Raw genomic sequence first — 22,850 nt, 5'->3', positions numbered from 1 at the left:
GGAAAGCAAGTAAAAAGAGCTCTGGCCTCTGCACCTCTGAGCTGGGAGATCATGAACGCAGCTCATGCCCTCTGCCAGGGCTGCGTTCTCTTCCTGTAAAGTGGGCCACAGTCAAGCCTGCTTCACAGAGGTGTACTGTAGGGGCTGAGATGGGCTACTGTACAGTTTCTGGAAAGAGAATGTTAATAACCAAGTGCACAGACATGGGATGGCATCTGACCTTTGACTTTCTGGTTTTGAACACCATTGTGATGGGTCCTGGGGTTGCTGTATTGACTTTAGCCAAACCTCAGTGCTGCTTTCTGTCGTCACCCAGTCCAGTGAAGCTGAGCTTTGAGTCAGTGCTAAGGCCAAAAGCAGAAGTAGCTGCTTCTCCTGGGACCAGAAGGCTTGGCCCAACCTGCCCACTTAAGGAAGAAACTAGTAGCAGGTGCTGTGCGCAACAAGCGGCTGAACTCACCCGGTGAATTCCTCTGAGCGTTGTGTATCACAAGGGACCAGCCATGGTGCGTAAGTGGAGACAGAGGTGGAAAATATCAAGTCCTTGGAAACAGTTTATGATTCGTGACCTGTGGCTGAGCTCACTAGCTCCTGGCAGTCTTTCAGAAAGGCCACACGTGTTGCCTTCCCGAGTGTGCCTTAGGAAGAAGCTAGAAACAGGAGTCTGAGCTGGGACTCAAACCCAGGCGTGCTAATGAGGAACCCTGGGCATCGTAACTGGGGACTCAGTGCCAGGCCTGGCACCTGCCCCTGAGTAATTCTGAATTGCAGGCGATAGTATATCTGCTCTTGCTGAGGAAGCCAGCATTCCCTAACCTCGGAAGAAACCTTTTTAATCTTCCAGGATATCACTGGTTTGAACTTGGCGCTTTAGCGCTTTAAGGCACTAAAGAAATGAAGTATTTAGTGGTCTGTGCCTTGGTCAGTTACTGGGGTTTATCCTTTGTAGGTGTGTGCTCTGTGATCCAGTGAACATGTGGGGAAGACCTCCTTCTACCAAGCTCAGGAATAGAGGCATGGGGAGAAGGGTGGGGTTCAAGCTACCCTGTCTGGTCCTTTTGAGTTCTCTGCACCAGAGCGGGTAGGCCAGTGAACAAATCCTTACAGAGGCAAGTGGAAGGTGCTCTTAGAGAAATACCTGAGCAGAAATTCTATGGGGTGCCAGACACTCAGGGGTCAGGTTTGAGTGCAGGCATCAACCTTGAACTGGCTGGTCATTCTTGCTCTCCCCTTTCTGTTCCTAACGCTCAAAGTTTGTCTGCCTGGGCACTGGGGAACACCTGCACCTGCGCCCTGCTGAAGTGTTCCCTCTCCAGCACCTTCCTGCCAGCTTCAGAGGAGTGAGAAGAGCTCTTAGCAAACAGAAGTCCTGAGGTGGCCTGGGACAGAGCTCCACACTGCAGCAAGGAAGCGGAATGGGGGAGTGGGCGGGGGCTTTGTCTGAAGTCATGGCTGGATTTTCTGTTGATTTGTTTTGATAACATTTATTGTGGTTTTTTTTTCTTGATTACAAAATTAGAACCTGTTGAGGGAAGCAAGGCTAGACAGTGCAGAAAAGCATACTTAACACAGCCGTCAGTGAGTTCATTCTCTGACATTTGAATAAGGGCCTGTCCTCCACCCCCCATATCACCACACTTGGTTTGGCTCCAGTTTGGCTCTCTCCTGGGCAGCATCTCCAAGGACACTGGTGCTGTAGCCTACTGGGCAGGAGGAGCTCCCATTTGGGACTGGCTAGGGGCTGCAGCCTCTGTTGGATCCACTCTTTGGGGCTCAGGCATTTTATAAGGTGCTGTGAGTAACAGGATGCTCAGTGTGATCGGAAAAAAAGACTCAGGTGACTGTGACTGCCACTTGTGATAATGTGTCCCAAGGGAGGTGTTGAGTGCTGGGGAAAGCTGAGGAAGGCAGAGGAACAGATCACAAGCCTTCAGTTCACGTCCGTAGATTTTTCATGTATTCAGCCCATATGCATTGAGCCCCTAGTATCTGTCTGTAAGACCCTGGGTAGGGTGACAGGTGGATGGTGTTAAATAGCTTAGGCATGGCTCTTACCCACAAAAAGTTGACAGGGACAGATGGCAGTTGCATGAAGTCAGTAAGCCACGTGAGTGAAAAGGAGACCTTTGTGTGGCTGTGGGGCCCTGTTCCCGATGTTGTATGTAGCCTGAGATACAAAGCCAGTTCTGATGAGGACCAAATGGGTGTGACGGAATGGAAAGAATATTGCAGTCAAGTAGTGGTACTTGGTGAAAGGGCTTGAGACCTAAAGGAGATAAGGTTTGGGGCAACCCATAAGAGGTCATTGTGGCTAAAGGACATGGGAAGAGAGAAGAGAAAAATGGGTGATGCGTAAGCCAAAGCAAATGAGGTGGAGTAGGCAGGGCCTGAGGATGTAGGCTTTTGTGGTAGATATTTGCTGTTGGAGAATGCATTGGCAGGCTGGAGCCAAATAAAGATGCTACTGTAAGTGTGTTTTATAAAACATGAAGTCCTGTAGAAACGGAAGTGTTTTGATTTCAATTACACATTTATTATCAAGTAAAAGTTAAAAACTAGGGCCAATGCTGTGGCACAGTGGATGAGTAAAGCAGCACCTATGACACTGGTGTCCCTTAGAGGTGCCGATTTGTGGCCCAGGCTGTTCCACTTCACATCCAGTTCCCTGCTAATGCCCTAGAAGAAGCAGTCAGTGACAGATGGCCCAAGTGCTTGGGTTCTTGCCTTCCATGTGGGAAACCCTACTGAAGCTCCTAGTTTCTGGCTGCAGCCTGGCTCAGCCCTGACCATTGTGGCCATGTGCAGAGTGAACCAGGGCATGAAAGATTTTCCTGGCAGTTTGTCCCTCTCGGAAACTCTGACTTTCAAATATGTAAGTAGGTTTTTTGTTTTTGTTAAGTTAAAAATCAAAGACATATGTTTGGTGCAGCAGTTAAGATGCTGGCTAAGATGCCTACACCCCATTTTGGAGTACCTGGGTTCTTTTTTTTTTAAGATTTATTTATTTTTATTGCAAAGTTAGATATACAAGAGGAGAGTCAGAGAGGAAGACCTTCCATCCGATGATTCACTCCCCAAGAGACTGCAACGGCTGGTGCTGAGCCAACCCGGAGTCAGGAGCCAGGAACCTCCTCTAGGTCTCCCACGCAGGTTCAGGGTCCCAAGGCTTTGGGCTGTCCTCAACTGCTTTCCCAGGCCACAAGCAGGGAGCTGGATGGGAAGCGGAGCTGCTGGGATTAGAACCGGTTCCCATATGGGATCCTGGTGTGTGCAAGGCGAGGACTTTAGCCGTTAGGCTATCACACCGGGCCCGTACCTGGGTTCAAAACCCGTCTTTGGCTTAAGCTTCCTGCTAATGTAGACCCTGAGAGCAATGATAATAGCTTAAGTAATGGGTTCCTTCCACCCACACAGAGACTTGAATTCTGGCTCCTGGCTTCAAGGCTTGGCTCGCCTCAGGTCGTTGCAGGCGTTTGTGAAGCAAACCAGCAAATGGGAGCTGTCTACCTGTCTGCCTCCCTCTTCTTCCCTGTCTCTCCCTCTCCTCCCCTCATCTGTCTCTGTCTCTCACTTTCTCTCCTTCTGTTCCTCCCTTCCTCCATGTCAAGTTAAAAAACTAAACTAAACTGTACTTATCAGACATTCTGGCAGGGGAAGGTGGATATGCGTTCCAGGTTCCTGTGAGGCAGCGCTGTCAGCCCAGGTGTATCTCTTAGGAGCCTGCTGGGAGTGCTCTGCTGCTGCTGGCCTCCTGGCTCCTCCCATCAGAAGCAATTTCGGAACACCTTCCTTCGCTTGCCCGGATCCCTGGCTCCTGTGATGGGTGCCAGATGCCAGAGCACCTGCCTGGGGACTGGAAGGTGCTGCGGCTCGTGGGACCGTGCTGTTCCCGAGAGGACAGACTTGGCTCTGGAGGGAATGGCAGACGTTGGGAGAGAGGCCCAGTTGGCTCCCACTGCCTGAAAACTGAGTAGTTTCAAAAGCTTTAGACATTCTTTGGCTTGTAAAAAGGGAATTTTTTTTAATCTTTTAAAATATAAGTCACAAATGCTTAGGAAATAATTTACCTTTTCTCCCCATGAGCTCCCCATTCTCATCCCTCGCTTCTAGCTACAAAACAACATATTGGAAGACCTGTTCCTTTAGATTTTTATATTCATTTACTTATTTGAAAGGCAAAGCAGTATAGTGGGAGAAGAGACAAAAGGAATGAGTGTGGGAGAGTGATCACTTCCATCCATGAGTTCACAACCCAGGTGGCTGCAGTGACCAAGCTGAAGTCAGGAGGCCAGGAACTCCTACCGTGAGTGGCAGGGACTCAAGTACCTGGCCCCTCCTTGCTTGCCTTCCCAGGTGCGTTATCAGGAAACTGGGTCACGAGCACAGCAGTTAGGACTCAAACCAGCACTGTGACATGGGCAGCCAGTGTTGGAAATGGCAGCTTTAATCTGCTTTGCTACAATATTAGCCACAGACCGGTTCTATGTTAACCAGAAAGAAAATGACAATAAATATGCCCTGTTATCCTATATAAAGATAAATAGGTTGGAATGGGCATTGTGGCTCAGCAGGTTAAACCATTTCTTGGGATGCCCACATCCCATATTGGAGTACCCAGGATCCAGTGCCACCTTTTTTGTTTGTTTTTTAGATTCATATTTAGATTCATGTATTTATTTGGAAGAGTTGCAGAGAAGGGGAGACACACAGAGAGCTCTTCCATCCTGTGGTTCACTCCCCAACCGGCTGCAATGACCAGCGCTGAGTCAGACTGAAGCCAGGAGCCAGGAACTTCACCCAGGTCTCCCACATGGCTGACATCTTCCACTGTTTTCCCAGGGAGCAGGATCAGAAGTGGAGCAGCTGGGACTCGAACCATACTCCTGTGGATGCCACTGCTTCAGGTAGTGGCTTAACCTCATGTACCACAGCACTAGCTCCACCCTCACCTCTGATTCCACTCCACCTTCGTGGGAGGCAGCAAGTGTCTGGTCAAGTACTTGGGTGCCGTCCACACAGGAGGACAACCCAGACTGAGTTCCAGGCTCTTGGCTTCACCCTGGCTTCACGCCCAGCCCCTGCTGCAGGCATCTGGAGGGCAAAACAGTGGTTAGAAGATCTCTGTGTCTCCTCTGTGTCACTTTGCCTTTCAAATAGAATCAGCTGGTTAATCTGAAGGGTAGTATGTAACAGTTTATGAGTGTTCTTTTCTTTGCTGTGATATTGTTATTTGATGGTGTTTTTATTTTTCCATTTTTCTCTTGTCTCCTACCTTGTTATATAGGCCAGTGTTGTCAGTTTGGAATCTGTCAAAGCTGCTGTTTGACTGTGTGTAGGGTTTGAGTGATTGTTTTCTCAGGAGTGGAATCTTAGTTTATCCATTATCTAGCAATTTGTTTTTCTCACTAAAAAGCACATCGTGGGTAAGGCATACACCTAACTTTGCCTTTTGAGCAACTTCAGCCTGCGTGTTGAGAAGTGCCAAACTGTATGCAGGCCTTTCTCCTTTGACAGTTTGGGTGTGGATCCCCCCCAGGTGGCAGGGGGGAGTGCTGGAGTGCTAAGAGGGAATGGGTTTGTTCTCTTCTGGGTGAGTGGTGAGGGAGTAGCTGCTCCCTCCCTCCCACACACATTCCCTTCCCTTTTGCCCTCCTATAAGGCCTTCTGCAGAACCTGAGCAGTTCTGGGGCCACCTGTCAGTGTCCTATTGAGATCTAAGGAAAATGATGATTTGAAAAGGACTGACATTTTTGGTAATTAGACTTTATCACACAAAAGTGTGTTAACTGATTTGGCATTAATGCACTCTATTCCTGTTTTTTTTTTTTTTAAGATTTATTTATTGTTTTTATTGGAAATTCAGATATACAGAGAGGAGGAGAGACAGGAAAATCATTTGTCTGATGATTCACTCCCCAAGTGACGGCAACACTGGAGCTGAGCCGATCCAAAGCCAGGAACCAGGAGCCTCTGCTGGGTTTCCCACATGGGTGCAGGGTCCCAAGGCTTTGGACAGTCCTTGATTGCCTTCCCAGGCCACAAGCAGGGAGCTGGAAGGGAAGCCGGACTGCCGGGATTAGAACAAGCACCCATGTGGGATCCTGGCGCATGCAAGGCGAGGACTTATGCACTTGTCTTCATTTTTGTTCTTTTTTTTTTTTAAGATTTATTTATTTTTATTACAAAGTCAGATATACAGAGAGGAGAGATAGAGAGGAAGATCTTCCGTCAGATGATTCACTCCCCAAGTGAGCCGCAACGGCCGGTGCTGCGCCAACCCGAAGCCAGGAACCAGGAACCTCTTCCAGGTCTCCCACACAGGTGCAGGGTCACGAAGCCTTGGGCCATCCTTGACTGCTTTCCCAGGTCACAAGCAGGGAGCTGGATGGGAAGTGGAGCTTCCGGGATTAGAACCGGCGCCCATATGGGATCCCGAGGCGTGCCAAAGGCGAGGACTTTAGCCGCTAGGCCACGCCGCTGGACCCCATTTTTGTTCTTTTTATACTTCAAATTTTAAAATGGAACTTTCCCCTGGAGAACAATAATGTTTCTGGTTTCATCCTTGAGGTGTTCAGTGCACCCTGGTGGTGATGTCTGAACCAGAGCCTTGTGTCCGTGTTTGTGCTGAGTTGTCAAGGAGCCTCAAAGCCTTGATTCGGCTCTTACATCCCTAGTGTTTTCTTTATCAAATATTTCATCTTGTCCAAGTTTTGTAATCTCCAATTAGTTTTGTTTTATTCAAACAATGATTCTTTGAATTTACTGAATGACAACAAATTTATCGGTCCCGTGTTGATTCTAACATCTCGCTTGGGGGCCTGGCGGCGTGGCCTAGCGGCTAAAGTCCTTGCCCTGAACGCCCCGGAATCCCATATGGGTGTTGGTTCTAATCCCGGCAGCTCCGCTTCCCATCCAGCTTCCTGCTTGTGGCCTGGGAAAGCAGTTGAGGACAGCCCAAAGCCTTGGGTTCCTGCACCCGTGTGGGAGACCAGGAGGAGGTTCCTGGTTCCTGGCTTCAGATCGGCTCAGCACCGGCCGTTGCAGTCTCTTGGGGAGTGAATCAGTGGATAGAAGATCTTCCTCTCTGTCTCTCCTCCTCTATGTATATCCGCCTTTCCAATAAAAATAAATTAAAAAAAAAAAAAAAAAAAAACTTCTCACTTGGTATGCTCGGTTTCCTCTATGAGGAAGTGTTTCTGGGGTCTGTGATGATACATTCGCCCAGTCTTTGCTTGAAGATGTTTTTCCTTCCCTCCTGATATCTTTGCCGGATATGGAATTTTATAAACAGCATGCCATGATTATGAGATCCTGTCCAGAGGAGCAACCTTTGAGTCTTTTCCCCATAGCCTCACTTAGTCCCAGAGAGAACCTTTGCTTGCCGCTCACTGTTGGCTGTTTCTGCATTCAAGAGGAAAATGTGTATTATGAACAAAAGACATGCAGTGTTCAAATGTTTTTGCACCAAAACATATCTTCTTCCCCTTCTTTTTTCTTGGTATAATTTTAAATTGCATTTCTGTTTTTCTAGGAAAATAAACATAAATAGATTTTTCTCATTTTTTAAAAAAATATTTATTTTTATTGGAAAGGCAGATATACAGAGAGGAGAAGAGACAGAGAGGAAGTTCTTCCTTCCGATGGCTCACTCCCCAAGTGACTGCAAAGGCCGGAGCTTAGCCAATGCGAAGTCAGGAGCCTCTTCCGGGTCTCTCATGTGGGCGCAGGGTCCCAAGGCCTTGGGCCGTCCTCGACTGCTTTCCCAAGTCACAAGCAGGGAGCTGGATGGGAAGTGGGGCTGCTGGGATTAGAACCGGCGCCCATATGAGATCTTGGCGTGTGCAAGGCGAGGACTTTAACTGCTATGCTATTGTGCCAGGCCCTCTCATTTACTTTTTAAACTCACTTAAAATTTCCAAATGATAAAGTGTGTGTACGTTTAACAGTGTAGGTTTATACAAATGCTGTAGTTTGTCTAAGTATTAACAGTCATGCTCATACTTTTTAGTAAAAAATGACAATATTTGCGGTTTTACTCTATAATTATCAAACGTGTACATTTTCCCATATGAATACAATGAAATCTTCCTCATTGTTTGCAGTGGCCAACTGTGCAATTGCTACTTGTGTTGATGAATTTGACTCTGTTAACACAGATTTAACCCATTTACCTTTCTTTGTGCTGCTACACATGTGCTCACCAAATGTCCTCTTGTACATGGAAGACATCTGTAATATAAATTCCTTAACTTCAGACGGACTGGCTGTCATTAGCTCATCCTTCCAGATTGGTTCGGTTTACAGCCCTTAAATTTGTCTGGCTCTAACTTTTTTTTTTCCCTGATTCCTCAGAATTTTCACACTGATTAACCCCAAGTGAAAAATCTGAAGAGATGCAAGCTGGAGAAAGAACTTAAACCAGGTGGGTAGCCCCATTGTTCATGGCATTCTACCACAGCATCGTAAGTTTTTATCTAAGTATGTCTTTCTGTTTGAAGAAAGGCATTAGATAGATTCAGAATAAAAGCAGAGAGGAATTTCGGCTCCCAAGAAACAAAGGCAGGACAGTCCTTGTTGGAAGTTGTGTCACATCAGGGCTGCAGTCCCACAGCCATCATTCCACTCTTTCTTTATCCCATCAGAAGGACAGTCTACCTCTGGATGTTTCCTGGGGGCTCTTAAGCCATATACTTAGCAGGTGGAATCATACACAGGAGTTAGAAACCAAGTAACCAAAGAGTGTGATGGCAACTCCCCTCTCTGCCAAGTGTTTGTTGTGAAGCTGTTTTCACAGCATGGGACTTTGCAATGCAGTGCTGTGATAGAGGAGCAAAAGTAGGCAAAGCCCCACCCAGAAAATGGGCACAGCCCAGCCCTGCGGTCCATCCCCACTGGGCACACTCACTGCTCCTAGGCACTCTGCGGTTCTATGACATCTGAATGTTTCTGGCATGTGTGAAAAATTTTAAATCCAAGTTGGTGTCATAATTGGCTTGTCACTTAAAACACTCATGTATATCTGCGAAACCGGTGACTCTCCTTGCACTGTCCAGTTGGAAGTCCCAGGTCCACAGAGAGCTGCTCCTCTGTCCACATGTCCTTGGATGGTGTTGCCAAGGGTATCAGAATTAGAAGCTGTTCATGCGTCATTACCTGCACCCACGCGGGTATTTTCCATGGCTAGAATTTTCACAGGGATACTGAAGAAGCTGGGTTCCATCTTTACTCTGAAACACTTGTTGGGTCCACTGGGCATGTGACCCAGGGCAGGCCGAAGGACGGAGAAGAACGAATTATTTTCTCTGTCTGCAGCACCATGTCAGGAGCAGTACAACTCAATCTAAAGCGGCTTCATCTAGACTCCTGCCCTGCCCAGTAAAGTTTTCATTCACCCATTGATCAGTGGGTGCTGATAGAATGCCTCCCATGAACAGGGCACCAGAGCAAAAGTAGCAGACCCAGCCTCTGCCCATGAACGTAGTCATTTGCAGTACGTGCCAAAGACAGATGGTTGAGTGGACCAAAGGTGGAGAATCGCAGGAGATGACCAGGAGTGGCCAAGCAGAGGCTAAGGGCCTAGCACGCAGCACAGTGAGGGCCTGGGAGCTGCTCAGGGGCAGTGCTCCTGACTACCTGAGAGGGGTTCTGTGGACTGCTCACAATGTGAAGGAAGGGCTGTGCCTCACATTGAACCCACAGGAGGTCATGAACGAATTTGGGCCTTATCCCGATGGCAGTAGTGGAAAGTCATGGCAGGTGAGGGGTTGAAGCAGCTGGGAGGCAAAGCTGGAATGAGGCTTGTTACAGCAGTATGGATGATGGACTGAGTGAAGTTCCTCCCTCCCTTATCTCCTCTCTGATGTCTTTTCCCATGGCCTGGGCTCCTCATTTCTTTGGAATTTCAGGAGGGCAGGAGACAGAGCCCACAGCTTGAGCACAGGTGGTCTCCTTGGAGACAAGTGGAGGGGGGACATCCAGTATAGAGCCAAGAACAGGTGGCCCTGGACACCTCACTTCCCACCTATCAGCATCAGCATCCTTGTTTATTTAATGAGGGTGATAACACTTTCCTCATCTCACTGTGGAAGTGTGCCTGCCCTATTGAGGCTTTTAAAGTAATGGTTCTGCATTGTTTGCCATGTAGTGATTTTTTAAAAATCACGAAGCTACGGCTTGTCCCGGTGACAAAGGCTCAGGATCAGTCTCTAAGCTCTCTGTTACCACCACCCACGATGGTCAACACATGGATGAGGGAGGGAGACAAACACTGACTAAAGGCCAGATACGTGCTTAACCATGCCTGTGGCTGAAAGACCGCTAATTACTTGGCGATTAACACACTCTTGTTTTTTAAAAAACTTTTTATTGGGAAGTCAGATATGCAGAGAGGAGGAGAGACAGACAGGAAGACCTTCCATCCACTGATTCACTGATTCACTCCCCAAGCGGTTGCAACGGCTGGAGCTGCAGTGATCTGGAGCCAGGAGCCTCCTCCAGGTTTCCTGTGTGGGTGCAGGGTCCCAAGGCTTTGGGCCATCCTCGACTGCTTTCCCAGGCCACAAGCAGGGAGCTGGATGGGAAGCGGGGCTGCCTGCATTAGAAACAACGCCCATATAGGATCTCAGTGCATCCATGGCAGGACATTAGCCGCTAGGGTACCACGTCGGACCAGTACTTACGTTTTATAGTAAGATGTCTGTCTACATCATTTTCATTTTATAGATGAGGAAACAGGCTCACAGAAGGAGCTGCTTGCCCATGGTGGCTGGAAGAGGAGCAGTGTTGACCCCACATTCTGGCCACCTATGAGGAAGTCAAGCACAACTCCTCAGTTTCTCTCAAACCTTGATTGTCCTGTGAGAGCCCAGAGACAAGGACAGTCTCGTCTGGGGCCGGTGTTGCCTCTTAGCATCAGTCAGTCCTTTCTGTGAGTGCATGGAGCAGGTCTGCTCCTGTCATGGGGGTGTTGTGCTCCGTGTTACTCCTTCTGGAAGAGGCTGCCTCTGCTCTGACCTGGTGTGGACGTTGAAGGTGCTATCCACTTGTTGGCCACAAGGACAATGTCTCTGAACGGAGCTGATGAAGGAAGTGGGGAGAGGAGGAGATAAGACTGCTACTTGGCCTGGTCTGGAAAGGGCTAAGGTTGTGTTCATACCAAGCCACTTGAAGAATTTGCCCAGTAAGATTGATGTTGTCAGAAATGTTCCTGGTACCCAAAGCAATCCACTGATTTCATTCAATCCCTGTTAAAATTGCAGTGACTTTATTTTTATAAAAAGTCCTAAAACTTGTGAAGAACTATAAAAGATTCCAAATAACTAAAGCAGTCTTGTGCAAGAACAAAGTTAAATGCACCACACTGCGTGCTTCTGAATTATATTACAAAGCTATAGTAGTCAGAATAGTGTGTGATACTGTTTTAAAAATAGACATATAGACCAGGGGAACAGAACAGAAAACCCAGAATTAAACTCAGGCATGCATACTCAAGTAATGACAGAGATGTCAGGAGTATACCATGGAATAGGACATGGGAGCATGTAGCTTAGCAGTTAAGAAAGCAATTAAGACGTGAGCATCGACAGGTAGTGCCTGGGTGTGAGGTATATGTCTGACTCCTGATACCAGACTACCTGTTAATGCAGACCCTGGGAGGCAGTGATGATGGCTTAAGTAATGGGGCGCTTGCCACCCACATGAAAGACTTAAATTGACTTCCCAGTTCCCAGTTTCAGCCTGGCCCAGCCCCAGCGGTTGTAGGCATTTGGGGGAGTGAACCAGCAGACTGGAGATCTTTTTTCTCTATTTCTGTCCCTCTGTGGCATGTGTGCCTGTCTTTCTGCCTCTCAAATAAAAATGTTATGAAGTACACAGTGGGGAAAGGACCACCTTAACTAAGTGAGAAGACAGTATATCCATGTGCAAATGATGACTTCTGTCCTTATTCACATCATATGCAAAAGTCAGCTGGGAACTATAAAACTCCTGGAAGGCAGTGTACAGGAAAAGCTGCATGACATTGATCTTACGGTGCAGCAAGCTCAAACAAAACAAAGCAGTCCTGTGCACAGCAAAGGAAATAACCAGCAAAATGAAAAGGCAACTACAATAGGGAAAAGTACTTGTGTATGCAAAATATGTAAGGAATCCATACAACTTGAAAGGGAAAAAAAAACACAGATAATTTGATTAAAAAAACATGGACATAGGACCAAAGTAGAGATTTTTCCAGGAAAACATAAATGGCCAGCAGGTACATGAAAAGGTGCTCAATATCACTAAATCATTAGGGAAATGTAAATGAGATAGCATACATCTTAAAGTGGCTATTATAAAAACAAAAAATGAGTTAACAAATGTTAGGAAAGTAAAAAAAAAAAAAGGTTAAGTGTAGCAAGTGTTGGGAGGGGAAGATGTTGATCTGAGGGTGTATTGTAAGGTGGATAAATCCTGGAGACTAATGTATAGTGTGGTAACTAAAGTGATCAAAGTGATACACTTGGAACCAGCCCAGGGAGTAGTCTTACTCAACAAAAGGCAACTGCCGCAAGTGTGGGGATATTAACCAGCTTGATTGTGGTGATCATTTCACAGTGTAGGCCAGGTTGCAGTGTCACATTGTAAGCCTTGAGCAATATAATTTTTATTTGGGAATTACACCCAGTAAATTTGGAAGCAGGGAGGGAGGGTGTGGGATCTGCCTGGTTCCCTCGGTGCAGTTGAAGCTGTTGTGCCAGCCCACGGAGTGTGATGTGTGCTGGAGCGGGCAGCAGTGATCTGGCGCTTGCTCTTGTTTGGGGGCTCTTCCATTTCTTAGAAGGAAACGAGGCTCTTGGAAGTGACCGCATTTGGCCAGTGTACCGAAGCTTGACAGTGCATAATCAGGGGTTTAAGGGTCATTCCAGCCAGCAACACCAGAGTTACTTCTTGAGCTGTGCCTCTTGGTGAGTAGCACAGTGCACGAGACAGCATGCCTCCATCCTCTTTCTAATCCTAGTGTAACCTTTAAATGGGGAAGGTGCTGCTGTCCCCATTTTACCAGTGAACTTGAGGTTCAGAGAGGGAGCAGCCTTGCCTTAATGAGAGGTAGAGCCTGAACTGGAGCCCACATATCTCGCGTGAAACTGGAGTAAGCTCTCAGCTGTCATCCCATGCATCCTCATTCCTCACTTCCCCATAGTACTAGCAGAAAAGCTCTCAATCACATGTACATTTCCTTGATTCTCCCAGCCATCCTAAAAGTTGGCATTCTCATTTCTGGCTCACAGGTGAAGAGACTGAGGCTCAGGAAGGCTGAGGGACTTGCTCAGCCTCACACAGCCAGTGATTCTAGAACTATGATCGGACAGCTCCTGTCCACAGTCCCCCGCCCCCATCCAGCCTCCTTCACTTGGAATGGGGACAGGATCCCAACCCTCTGCTTTTCTGTCCAAATGCTAGTCGTCCTGGACTTTGGTGGGATTTTCAGTTTCCCCTCCTGGCTTGTACTGCCTCCAGCGCCCTCTCTCCTCTCCTGGGCTGGCCTGCTCTCTGTTGGCAAAACCTGGGTCTCCCATGGCAGGAAGCTCTCTTGGCCTTGGAACTCCCCTGCTGCTTCTCAGCAGGTCTTCTGGGCTTTGCCCTCCAGTAGCTTCCCAAGCCACCAGCTTGCATCCTGTTCCGACAGGGCCCCCTGGGAATCCCCTGGCTGCAGATGTTTGCAGTGACTAGGGTGCAGCGGGTCAGCTCTCAGGGCTGTTTTTTCTGGCCCAGACCAGTTGGGGCGGGCTTGGGGGAGGGGGCAACAAGCCTCCAGAGGGTTGGAATCTAGATACTGTGGGAGCGTCTGAGCTCTGTAACTACTGGGGTGGTAACCACGGGATTCTGGGTAGGCATTTCAGGGTGGAGTTCAAGTGCTCCTTGTCCATAGTGTCCATCCGTGAATGCACTTTGTGTTTCAGAACCAGTGCTCCAGAGAGACCCCATAGTGTTGTGGGCCACTGTGTCCCCTTGGGCACCAGCCTCCTAGATGCCAGGAGGCCAGGGCAGGTCTCTAGGGGGTTCTGGTTAGAGATAAATTATCCAGTGTCATTGTAGCCCACAGCTGTCCTGGGCGGTGTCCCGAAGTCCAGTCACAAGATGACACTGGCCAGCCCCTGTTGGCTTGCTGAACCCAACAAGCACACCATGCACATGTGTGCTTTCTGGTGGCTAGTCCAGGCCCAGGCCCAGGGTTGCCACAGGCAGCAACACTGACAGCGTGAGGGTAGTGCTGGGAGCCCACGCGTTGTGTGGCCTACCTCACCAAGAGTGGCAGAGTGCTTCACATGCCTTGCTCTGTCTGACCTCTATAGTGCCCCAGTGAGCTTTCTCATGTACACGGGGCACATGCATGGCTTGCCTGAGCTCACACGGCCAGCAGGTCTGTGAGTGGCGTGGGACACAAAGACTTGAGCTTAAAGCGCTGTTTGTGTAGGACAGCTAGTCCTGTATGATTGTTGTGAGGCTGAGCCCTGCTGTGCTCTACCTGATGGAAAAAGCGCAGCAGGGCTCCCACGTCCTTCTGCACAGGTGGGTGGGTAAAGCATCCATGCAGCGTGTGAGAATTCCCCTGCATCATAGTTTGGGCATGTGAGTTTGTTTCTTACAGCTTTGTTGAAATAAGAGTTCATGTTTACACACCGTTGGGGTCGGTGGCTTCTCTGCACTGTCTCTACAGAGATCTCCGTGCAGTCACCACCTGGGCTAGGTTGGGTGTCCCCATGACATGACAGCCCCAGATTGCACATATGCAACTCAAAGGTCCCGAGGCAGGTGTTCTAGAGAGCCATTTCTGAGTCCCCTCTTCCTCCTCCTTCACCACTCACATATACCACCAGATCCTATCATTTTACGGCACAGTAACTCAGATCTGCCTCTACTCTTCCACATACACCCTCTGCCCCAGACCCCTGGCACAGCTCCTCACTGCAGGTCTGCTTTTCTCTCACTCCCAGCCACTGCTTTCTTCCCACACAACAGCCAGGGGATGTTCTCAAAATGGAAGTTGGGTCGCAGGAATCCCCTGTGGGGCCAGAGGGCCTCGGTGAACCGGGCGAGGCTAGAGGGAGTGGCCGGTGGGTGGTTTGAGGGGCTGGCCCAAGTCCCTTTCTAGAATATAAATATGGGTCATCAACAGATACTGCTTAGGGGAAAGGAGCCTTTCTACACTCCCTCCCAAAGTGGGTCTCCCCAGGTCTGCAGCCAGAGCCAAGGCCAGGACCCCAGCCAGCTGGTGAGCCTGCCTGGGATGTGCCCCCAGGCACCTGCCCCTTCCCAGGTTCTTAGAGTGTGCTCCTTAGGGGCCCTGCCTTGGTGGCTCTTGGGTTCCTGGCTGCTCATCACAGAGAAGGCAGTGCCTTTGAATGCAGGGAATGTGCGTTCTGTGGGCCCCGGTATTTCCATCAGGCTTCCACAGCCCTTCCTCTGTTCCACAAAGCCTTGGAACCCATCCCAGGAGTCGCCTCTCATGGGTCAACTCCCACTTATGTGCGCCCTGTCTTCAGCAAAGCTTACTTGTTTTTGTGTGTGTGATTTGTGCAAATATTGGATTTTTTAGAAAGAAAAAAACAACAGGAAATGACCCTTCTAGTCTGTTTGGAAAACAGCTTGTAGCTGTAATGGAATCTAAGCAATGAGGACTAATAGCTGTGGAACAGTCCGTAGGGCCCTTGGCAGAGACTGTGGCCTCTGCAGTTCACAAAGCTGGGAGAAAATGAAAACCCAAGGGAGGAGCAGCTTCCTGTGGAGGAACCTGACAGCCCAGAGCAAGCACCTGCAGGTGCTGGGCCACTGACCCTAGGCCCGAGAGGGGTGGGGCAAAGTCCAGAGCAGGGCATTCAGGGTCAGCCCAAGTGTATGCAGCTGCCACAGGGGCACCAGGACCTCCTGTGTGGGAGGCGGGGACAGAGCCTACCTCTCCAGCACCCAGGAATCATTCCAATTTTAGTATATGTGCTGCCGAAGCGAGCACAGCAGCCAGGAATCAAGCCAAGACAGGAGATGGCTCATTACTCAGACTCACCTTGTCTTTTGGTTCTGCCTGGATTATGCCCTTTTCAGCCCTATCTGTAGATTTCAGCTCCAAGTCACCTCCTCCAGGAAGCCTTCCCTAGCTATATGACCTCTAACCCAACCACCTACAAGCTGAGAACCCTCCCCTGTTCTTCTGTGGTACATGTCATCACCTTGACGGTAGTGTCATTGACTTAGGATTCTACAAATAGTGCTGGACTGAACATTTCTGTATATTTGTCTTCATGCACTGTTGGTTATTTTCTTAGAATAAAATGCCACAAACTGGCTCAGTAGCTCAAGGGCACAACAGAAGTTGAGATCCCTGTGGATCTCAACAGAGAAGCAGGGGAATGACCCCTTTCTGACAGGACATTTGGTACTGTGGTAAAGAACGGGTCGTGAGGAAGGATGCTGATCCAGAAGAATGAAACCAAGTATGCTGTGGATGAGAGACCTCCCAGCTCATCCGCCCTGTTTCCTGGGCAGCAGCACGGCCAGAGCACCTTGGCTCCATGGGCATCTTCCAGAACTGGGCCTTGAGCTTGGCACAATTCCTCCTGTGCCCTGGGTGTCCGGCAGTGGGCAGCTTGGAAGGTCAAGCAGGGCAGGGGTTGGGGCAGAGCCCTGGGGAGGCTGTTCCCACAGGAAGTCTGTCTTGGAGATGGAACCAGTCACCCCGTGGCATGGTGTCAGGTGCCAGAGATCCAGGCTGAGTGCCTGTGCGGCTGTGGGGCACCAGGAGACCTGACAGAGAGTCACTCTTCTGGGTAGGCAGGGCAGACCAATAGTGTGTGACAGGACAGGCAGGCACCCTGTGAGCATCTCTGGAGCTCCTCCTTCCTAGCACCTGTGGGCAGCGGTGGCCTGAGCAGTGTTGGCCCAGTGGCTTCTAGAACTCCTGCTCTCATTGGAGGAAACCGAGACCCGGTAGGCAGAGTGGCCTGTTAGGGTCTGTCTGTTCCCAGAGGTGTGTGGTGTGGAGCATGAGCTTGACAGAGCCTGGGTTATGACCTTACCTCATATGTCAGACACAAGTGCCTGCTGGCTGTCACCTCAGCCTCCCCTGCTTCAGACCTCTCAGGTAGAAGGCAGTAGTGAGAATCTGAGCCTCAGAAGGAGCCACTTCTGGAGCTTCTGGAAACTTCAGTGAGGACAGCCTAATTAGGGCAACTGCTCTCAAGGCCACTGGGGAAGACAGCCTGCGCCATCTGCTGAAGGCAGGGGGAATTGCCTTAGAGTTCTGGCTCTACCTTTATTTTCCAGGTGAGGGAGCAGTCCTAGAGAGAGCAGGGTTTTGCCCAAGGTTCAGTAGTTGGGCTTTTTCATGTTTTTGTTTTTAATCTTTATTTTCATCTGAAAGCCAGGGAATGCGAGCAGACAAGCCATCTCCTACCCGCTTGGGTGACAAGAATCCAAGGACTTGAGCCCTATTTTGTTGCCTGTAAGGGTACAGGTTGGGAGGAGGCCAAATTGGATCCCAGGCTTGAACTTCAACAACCCCTGCCTCCCCTGTTTCCTTCTTTAGGTGTCTCTTCTGAGCTGGGTGTTGTGGGGACCATGGGCCCACCCTCCATGCTGGTCATCCTTTCCTTGCCTCCCCCTCACTCTACTCACTCCCCCGAGGGCATCCTCCTGACTATGTCAGCCTGCTTTCGGGGGCACTTGGGGAGCACAGCAGTGACTGGACGAGATCTCGGTCTTTAGAAATTTTTAAAGGAAACACCATAATGCCCCACTCTACTTCAGAGTAGCCTTTCAGTAATAAAGTAGCCATGTCTTGCCAACAAGGGCACAGATGAACGGACATTAGGTGCTGGTAGTGGGAAGAAATTGGAACAGTACTCAGTTTACAAGTCTTTTACAAAGATTTATTTGAAATTTGGAGAGGAAGAAAGATCTTCCCTGGTTCACTCTTCAGGTGCCTAACAGCTAGGCATGTACTGAAGCCAGGAGCCTCAGGGGGCATGAGCCCAAGCACTTGGTTCATCCTCAGCTGCTTTTCCCAGGCCATTAGCAGGAAGCTGGACCAGAAGAAGAGCTAGGACACAAACTAGTAGGCATAGGGGGTGCTGGCATTGCAAGTGGATGCTTTACGGGCTACATCACAACAGTAGCCCCTGAATTTATAATTAATGCCAATTGGCGTTATAAATCACTCTGCCATTTGGGAAGGCAACTTGGAAATGTGTCAAATGTCTAAAAATTTTCATCTGGGAATTTGAAGCTCCTCTAAGGAAAGAGTTAGGGGGTGGACAAAGATTTTTAAAATTTTTATTGGAACGTCAGATATGCAGACGGGAAGATCTGATGATTCACTCCCCAGGTGGTCGCAACGGCTGGGGCTGAGCCAATCCAAAGCCAGGAGCTTGGAGATTCTTCCGGGTCTCCCATGGGGGTGTGGAGTTCCAAGGCTTTGGGCCATTCTCGATTGCTTTCCCAGGCCACAAGCAGGGAGCTGGATGGGAAATGGGGCCATTGCAATTAGAACCAGCGTCCATATGGGATCCCGGTGCGTGCAAGGTGAGGACTTTAGCTACTAGACTACAGGACTGGGCCTGGGCACAGAGGTATCTAGAGATCCCTCATGCTCCTCACAGTTGTAGGAAGTGTTCATTCCTTGGAGCTGAGCAGGTCGGCCATTGTGTGCCGGGTGTGCAGCTAGACCAGAGAAGGCATGGAATAAACAGAGCGGGAGGGGGCCTCAAAGTTCCTGGAAAGTGGAATCAAGAATGCAAATTCTCTGAAGTTTTAAGACTTCAGAGACCGCTTTCCCAGCGATATGGTTACTTGGAAGGCCTGGTTGGACGTAGGTGTCCCACGCAGTGACCAGGGTGCCCTTCCACCCTCCTCACCTGCTGAGGCTCCTCCTACTACATGAGCCCATGCTCATCTCAGGGTTGGTGGCTCACCCTATGGGTGTGCTGTTCTCTCTAGCGTCAGGTCCCCTCCCAGCTCTGCCCTGGCGGGGGCACTCACACACATCTCGGTTGCTAGAACCAAAGTTTTCCACCCTGCTTTGCTCCTATTACTGCGCCCTCTGGGCTTGTCAGAAACCTAAGCTCCGCCCAGCTTGCATATTTGTCCTGCATGGGATAGCCAGAATCTCCCTATCTACCACCACGTGGATGCCCCCCCCGCCCACCTCAGCAGCAAAATGGGGGTCCTGGACTCTGCTGCAGTTTTGCAGCTGGTACTCTGATCTTTCGTTTCTCCATGCTTACCTCCTCAGAAGCTGCATCCAGGCCATCCCCTTCTCTGGGTTGCTCCTCTCCTCATTATTTGTATAATTTCTCTTCATCTGTTCATCTTTGGACCCAGCAATCTTTTTTTTTTTTTTTTTTTTTTTTTTTTAAGATTTATTTTATTACAAAGATATACAGAGAGGAGGAGAGACAGGAAGATCTTCCGTCCGATGATTCACTCCCCAAGTGACCACAACAGCCGGTGCTGCGCTGATCCGAAGCCGGGAACCAGGAACCTCTGCCAGTTCTCCTACACGGGTGCAGGGTCCCAAAGCTTTGGGTCATCCTTGACTGCTTTCCCAGGCCACAAGCAGGGAGCTGGATGGGAAGTAGAGCTGCCGGGATTAGAACCGGCGCCCATATGGGATCCTGGGGCGTTCAAGGCAAGGACTTTAGCCGCTAGGCCACGCCGCTGGCCCCCAGCAGTCTTTCTTTAAGCCCTGTCCTGACCTCATAAGGCAAGCTAGCCACAGGCTGTGAATGCAGGGACTTGTGATTGTAGGGGTTGCACCTGCCAGTGGCCACCTGTGGTGCCAAGCAGTAACTCTGCTTGGAGAAGAGAGTGGATGTGTGTGACAGCAAAAATTTTCACCTGGGTACTGTTGTCCTTTGTACTTTGCTAGACAACTGAGTCCATGTTTCAGACTCCCATGCTGAGTGCGCTGGCCTTACCTCCGCCCTCCCGTCCCTGTCCCTGCAGGCGTGCGAAACGATGCAACAGGCGTGATGGAGGTCGAGTCCTCCTACTCTGACTTCATCTCCTGCGACCGCACAGGCCGCCGGAATGCGGTACCCGACATCCAGGGTGACTCTGAGGCTGTGAGCGTGAGGAAGTTGGCTGGAGACATGGGCGAGCTGGCCCTCGAGGGGACAGGTGAGAGGTGGCAGGGCTGTTCCTGTGCTGGCACCAGGCTGTCTGCATTACCAGCCTGTCTGTGACCTGTGCGGAGTCTGCTGGCGTCCGAGGCAAGGTCCCACTGGTCTCGCTAGGGGCCCAGCAAGCACATTGCCGGGACTTTGCTCGCAGCAGGTGGGATGTGTGGAGGAAACAAGCATACGCCACTCAGCATCGCCCAACACAGCCTACTCTACCCAGGTCCCCTTTCCTGTCTGCTCCCAGCACCTGCCATGCTGTCCGAGGTGGGCTTTCAGCCTGTCTTCCCTATGTAACCCCAGCCCCCCATCCAAAATGAAGTAGGGGGATTGGCCCCACCTCTCACATTATTTGGGAACAAACTGTAGCCAGAGGAGTCGGGCAGCTTGTGCAGTCACCTTCGTCCTTTGCTCCTGCTGGTCGAGCCCCCGCTGGTCCTTGGCACAGCACCCCAAGCCCTGTGGCACTCACTTCTGCCCTGCCCTCTGCCTGCAGTCGCACTTGCATGCGGCCTCGCCCGCCCAGGGTCTGCTCTCGTGCCCTCCGTGCCTGGTAGTGTTTGGTACTTGGTAAGGCAGCCTGGGCTCTGGTTACTCACTGACCGACTACATGGCCAGCTCCCAGCTGTGCCACCAGGCACGCTGCCATGGTGTGTTCTTGGCTGGCATCCCCAGACTCCCTATCCCAGCACTGGTACGGCTCGTCCACAGATCCAAGCCCTCCTGGTGCACATTTCCTGACTCAGGAGCTTGGATCCTCATGGCCTTTATCTGCCAGAAACTAAAGCAGCCAAGGGAGAGTCCAGGTGAGAGTGACCAGCCTCAGCACTTCCCCCGGGCAGGACCAAGGCTGAGGGAATAGAGTTGCCAGTGCCCCCCTAGCTCTTCTGACCCACAGCCTCAATTGGGCCCAAGGCACTGCAAGGGAACCCCTCCTGGCTGCCTGGAAGGCTCGGCCTGGACCTGCGGAGCCCTCGCCACAATTACACATACTTCTGGACTTTGCCTAAAGCTGAGAGCAGCAGCAGGCAAGCCCAGAGGCCAGGTTGGCCTTGAGGAAGCCTTGGCACAACCAGATGGCCACACACACAGCACCTGCACCCACAGGGGCCACATGGGGTATCACCCTCTTCTAGCTCGGGAAGCCGAGTACAGGGGGATGGAGTGGCTTCCCCAGGGCCTCGCAGGAAGGAAGTAGTACTGCTCACTTGGGAAGTTCAGACCCTTCCTGCTTGTGTGGCACCACTGCCACCCAAGTCCTAAGACTGCTGCCAGGGCAAATCAGGTGCTGAGGTGGTACCAGTAGAACTCTGGTGAGTGTTGCTTCTGGGAGGGGTCACCACCTGGGACAGCCAGCAGGACTCTGTCCAGCACTAGGTCTCATGGGACGAGTGCACTGAGCCCTGACTTTGCTCCTACCATGGCCCTGTCTGCCCAGCTGCTTGGGCAGGCAGGCAGAAAGGAGAGGGCGGAGGCTGGCAACAGCACCCAATCCCGCTCAGTCCCGAGCTGACCTGGCTCCATCGCTGTACTGTCTTAACAGGACAGTCACTTGGCCAAGTCCCGCATTGCACACTGGGCAGCTGGCACTGCCCTCTCGTTCCGGGAGCCTGCATCTGCTGCTTTAGCAGCCACCCTGAGCCTCTGGCCTTGAGCTGCCTATTAATTATGCTACTGCCATTGCATGTGTTTCCCCTAGGGATGCACACGCTGCTCCAGGCCAGACTAGGTTCCCTGGGGCTTAGCTCCCTTGATCATGTCTGGGCCCAGGAAAATCTGTTGCTCTCTCACCTTTCCAGCAGGACAGGGGGAGGCCAACACCCCCGACAAGGAGGCCAGCAGCCCGCCCGAGAGCAGCGACAGCGCCACTTCATCCTGAGCCTGACATTGCCCAAGGCGGCTGGAAGAGAGGATTGCCCCTTCCTGGACTGGGGCCCTGGCCCAGCAGCCTCTTCTCTGAGCCCCATGCCCCAGGCCAGACCGAGGGACCTCCGTGGCCCCTCCTCAGGACAGCCCTCTGTCGGCACCCACCACCTCTTCCCCCAGCCCAGGTACGCTCCCCCAGGTACCGCAACCATGGGATGGCATGTAGTCGGTGGGCACCCTGCTCAGGGGCTTGGCCTGCCCCCCAGGGTGGCTTGAGGAGGGACCTCATCCCAGCAGCCCCCTCTCCGGCTCGAATCTTCCAGGTCAATGCCTTCTTGTCCCTTTTTTAAACACTTTTAACCTTTTTAAAAACAGTAAGCCTTTTTTCAGCAGAGCGGGCAGGAACTGACAATCGAGTCACTTTTTAAAATCCCCTTTAAGCTAAACTGCCGTCCCCGGGAGCCTCACAAGGCCATTTTCAGGGAGGGGATTTTGGCTGAAAACCCTCCAACTGGCTGATCACCCCCTACCCTGTCAGCAATGCCGAGGCCCCAGGAAATAAACGCTCTTGATGTGTGTGAGCAGCCACTGGGAGTCTCCTCTCTCAACAGCCAGGGCGGGGCTGGGCTTCATGTCCCACCACCACCACCGAGCGTGCTGTATTGGGCCTCCAGTGCAACCCAAGCCTCTGAATCGAGCTCTGAGATGAAGGTGTTGGAGGAAGCTGCTTCTGACACAGGAACCCCTTTAAAACCTAGGGACCCAGTGTTAGGAGTGCTGCCATCACCTGCCCAGCCAGGACCCTGTGGCTCAGCAGGCTGCCCACCCGTGAAG

At 50.8% G+C, this 22,850-nt stretch overlaps 1 protein-coding gene across 7 annotated transcripts in view; it reads left to right on the top strand.

The window, feature by feature from the left end:
* The window catches only part of PKIG (cAMP-dependent protein kinase inhibitor gamma), a 71,146-nt gene extending 48,553 nt beyond the window's left edge, over window positions 1-22,593 (top strand). For 5 of the 7 annotated variants that reach the window (XM_058679848.1, XM_058679850.1, XM_058679852.1 and 2 more), the window contains exons 2-4: window positions 8,353-8,422; window positions 19,978-20,151; window positions 21,950-22,593. In XM_058679848.1, the coding sequence (XP_058535831.1) occupies window positions 20,004-20,151; window positions 21,950-22,029 (228 nt within the window). In that variant the 5' untranslated portion in view covers window positions 8,353-8,422; window positions 19,978-20,003 and the 3' untranslated portion in view covers window positions 22,030-22,593. Of the gene's footprint in view, window positions 1-8,352; window positions 8,428-19,977; window positions 20,152-21,949 lie in introns of those variants that run through there. The other 2 variants (XM_058679853.1, XM_058679847.1) reach the window with 2 other exon arrangements.
* The last annotated feature ends 257 nt before the right edge of the window (window positions 22,594-22,850 follow it).

Source organism: Ochotona princeps, chromosome 22, assembly GCF_030435755.1.
Source record: "Ochotona princeps isolate mOchPri1 chromosome 22, mOchPri1.hap1, whole genome shotgun sequence".
In the NCBI taxonomy this organism is placed as follows: domain Eukaryota; kingdom Metazoa; phylum Chordata; class Mammalia; order Lagomorpha; family Ochotonidae; genus Ochotona; species Ochotona princeps.
The sequence above is the reverse complement of the archived record's forward strand: the minus strand, read 5'-3'. Positions and strand labels throughout refer to the sequence as shown.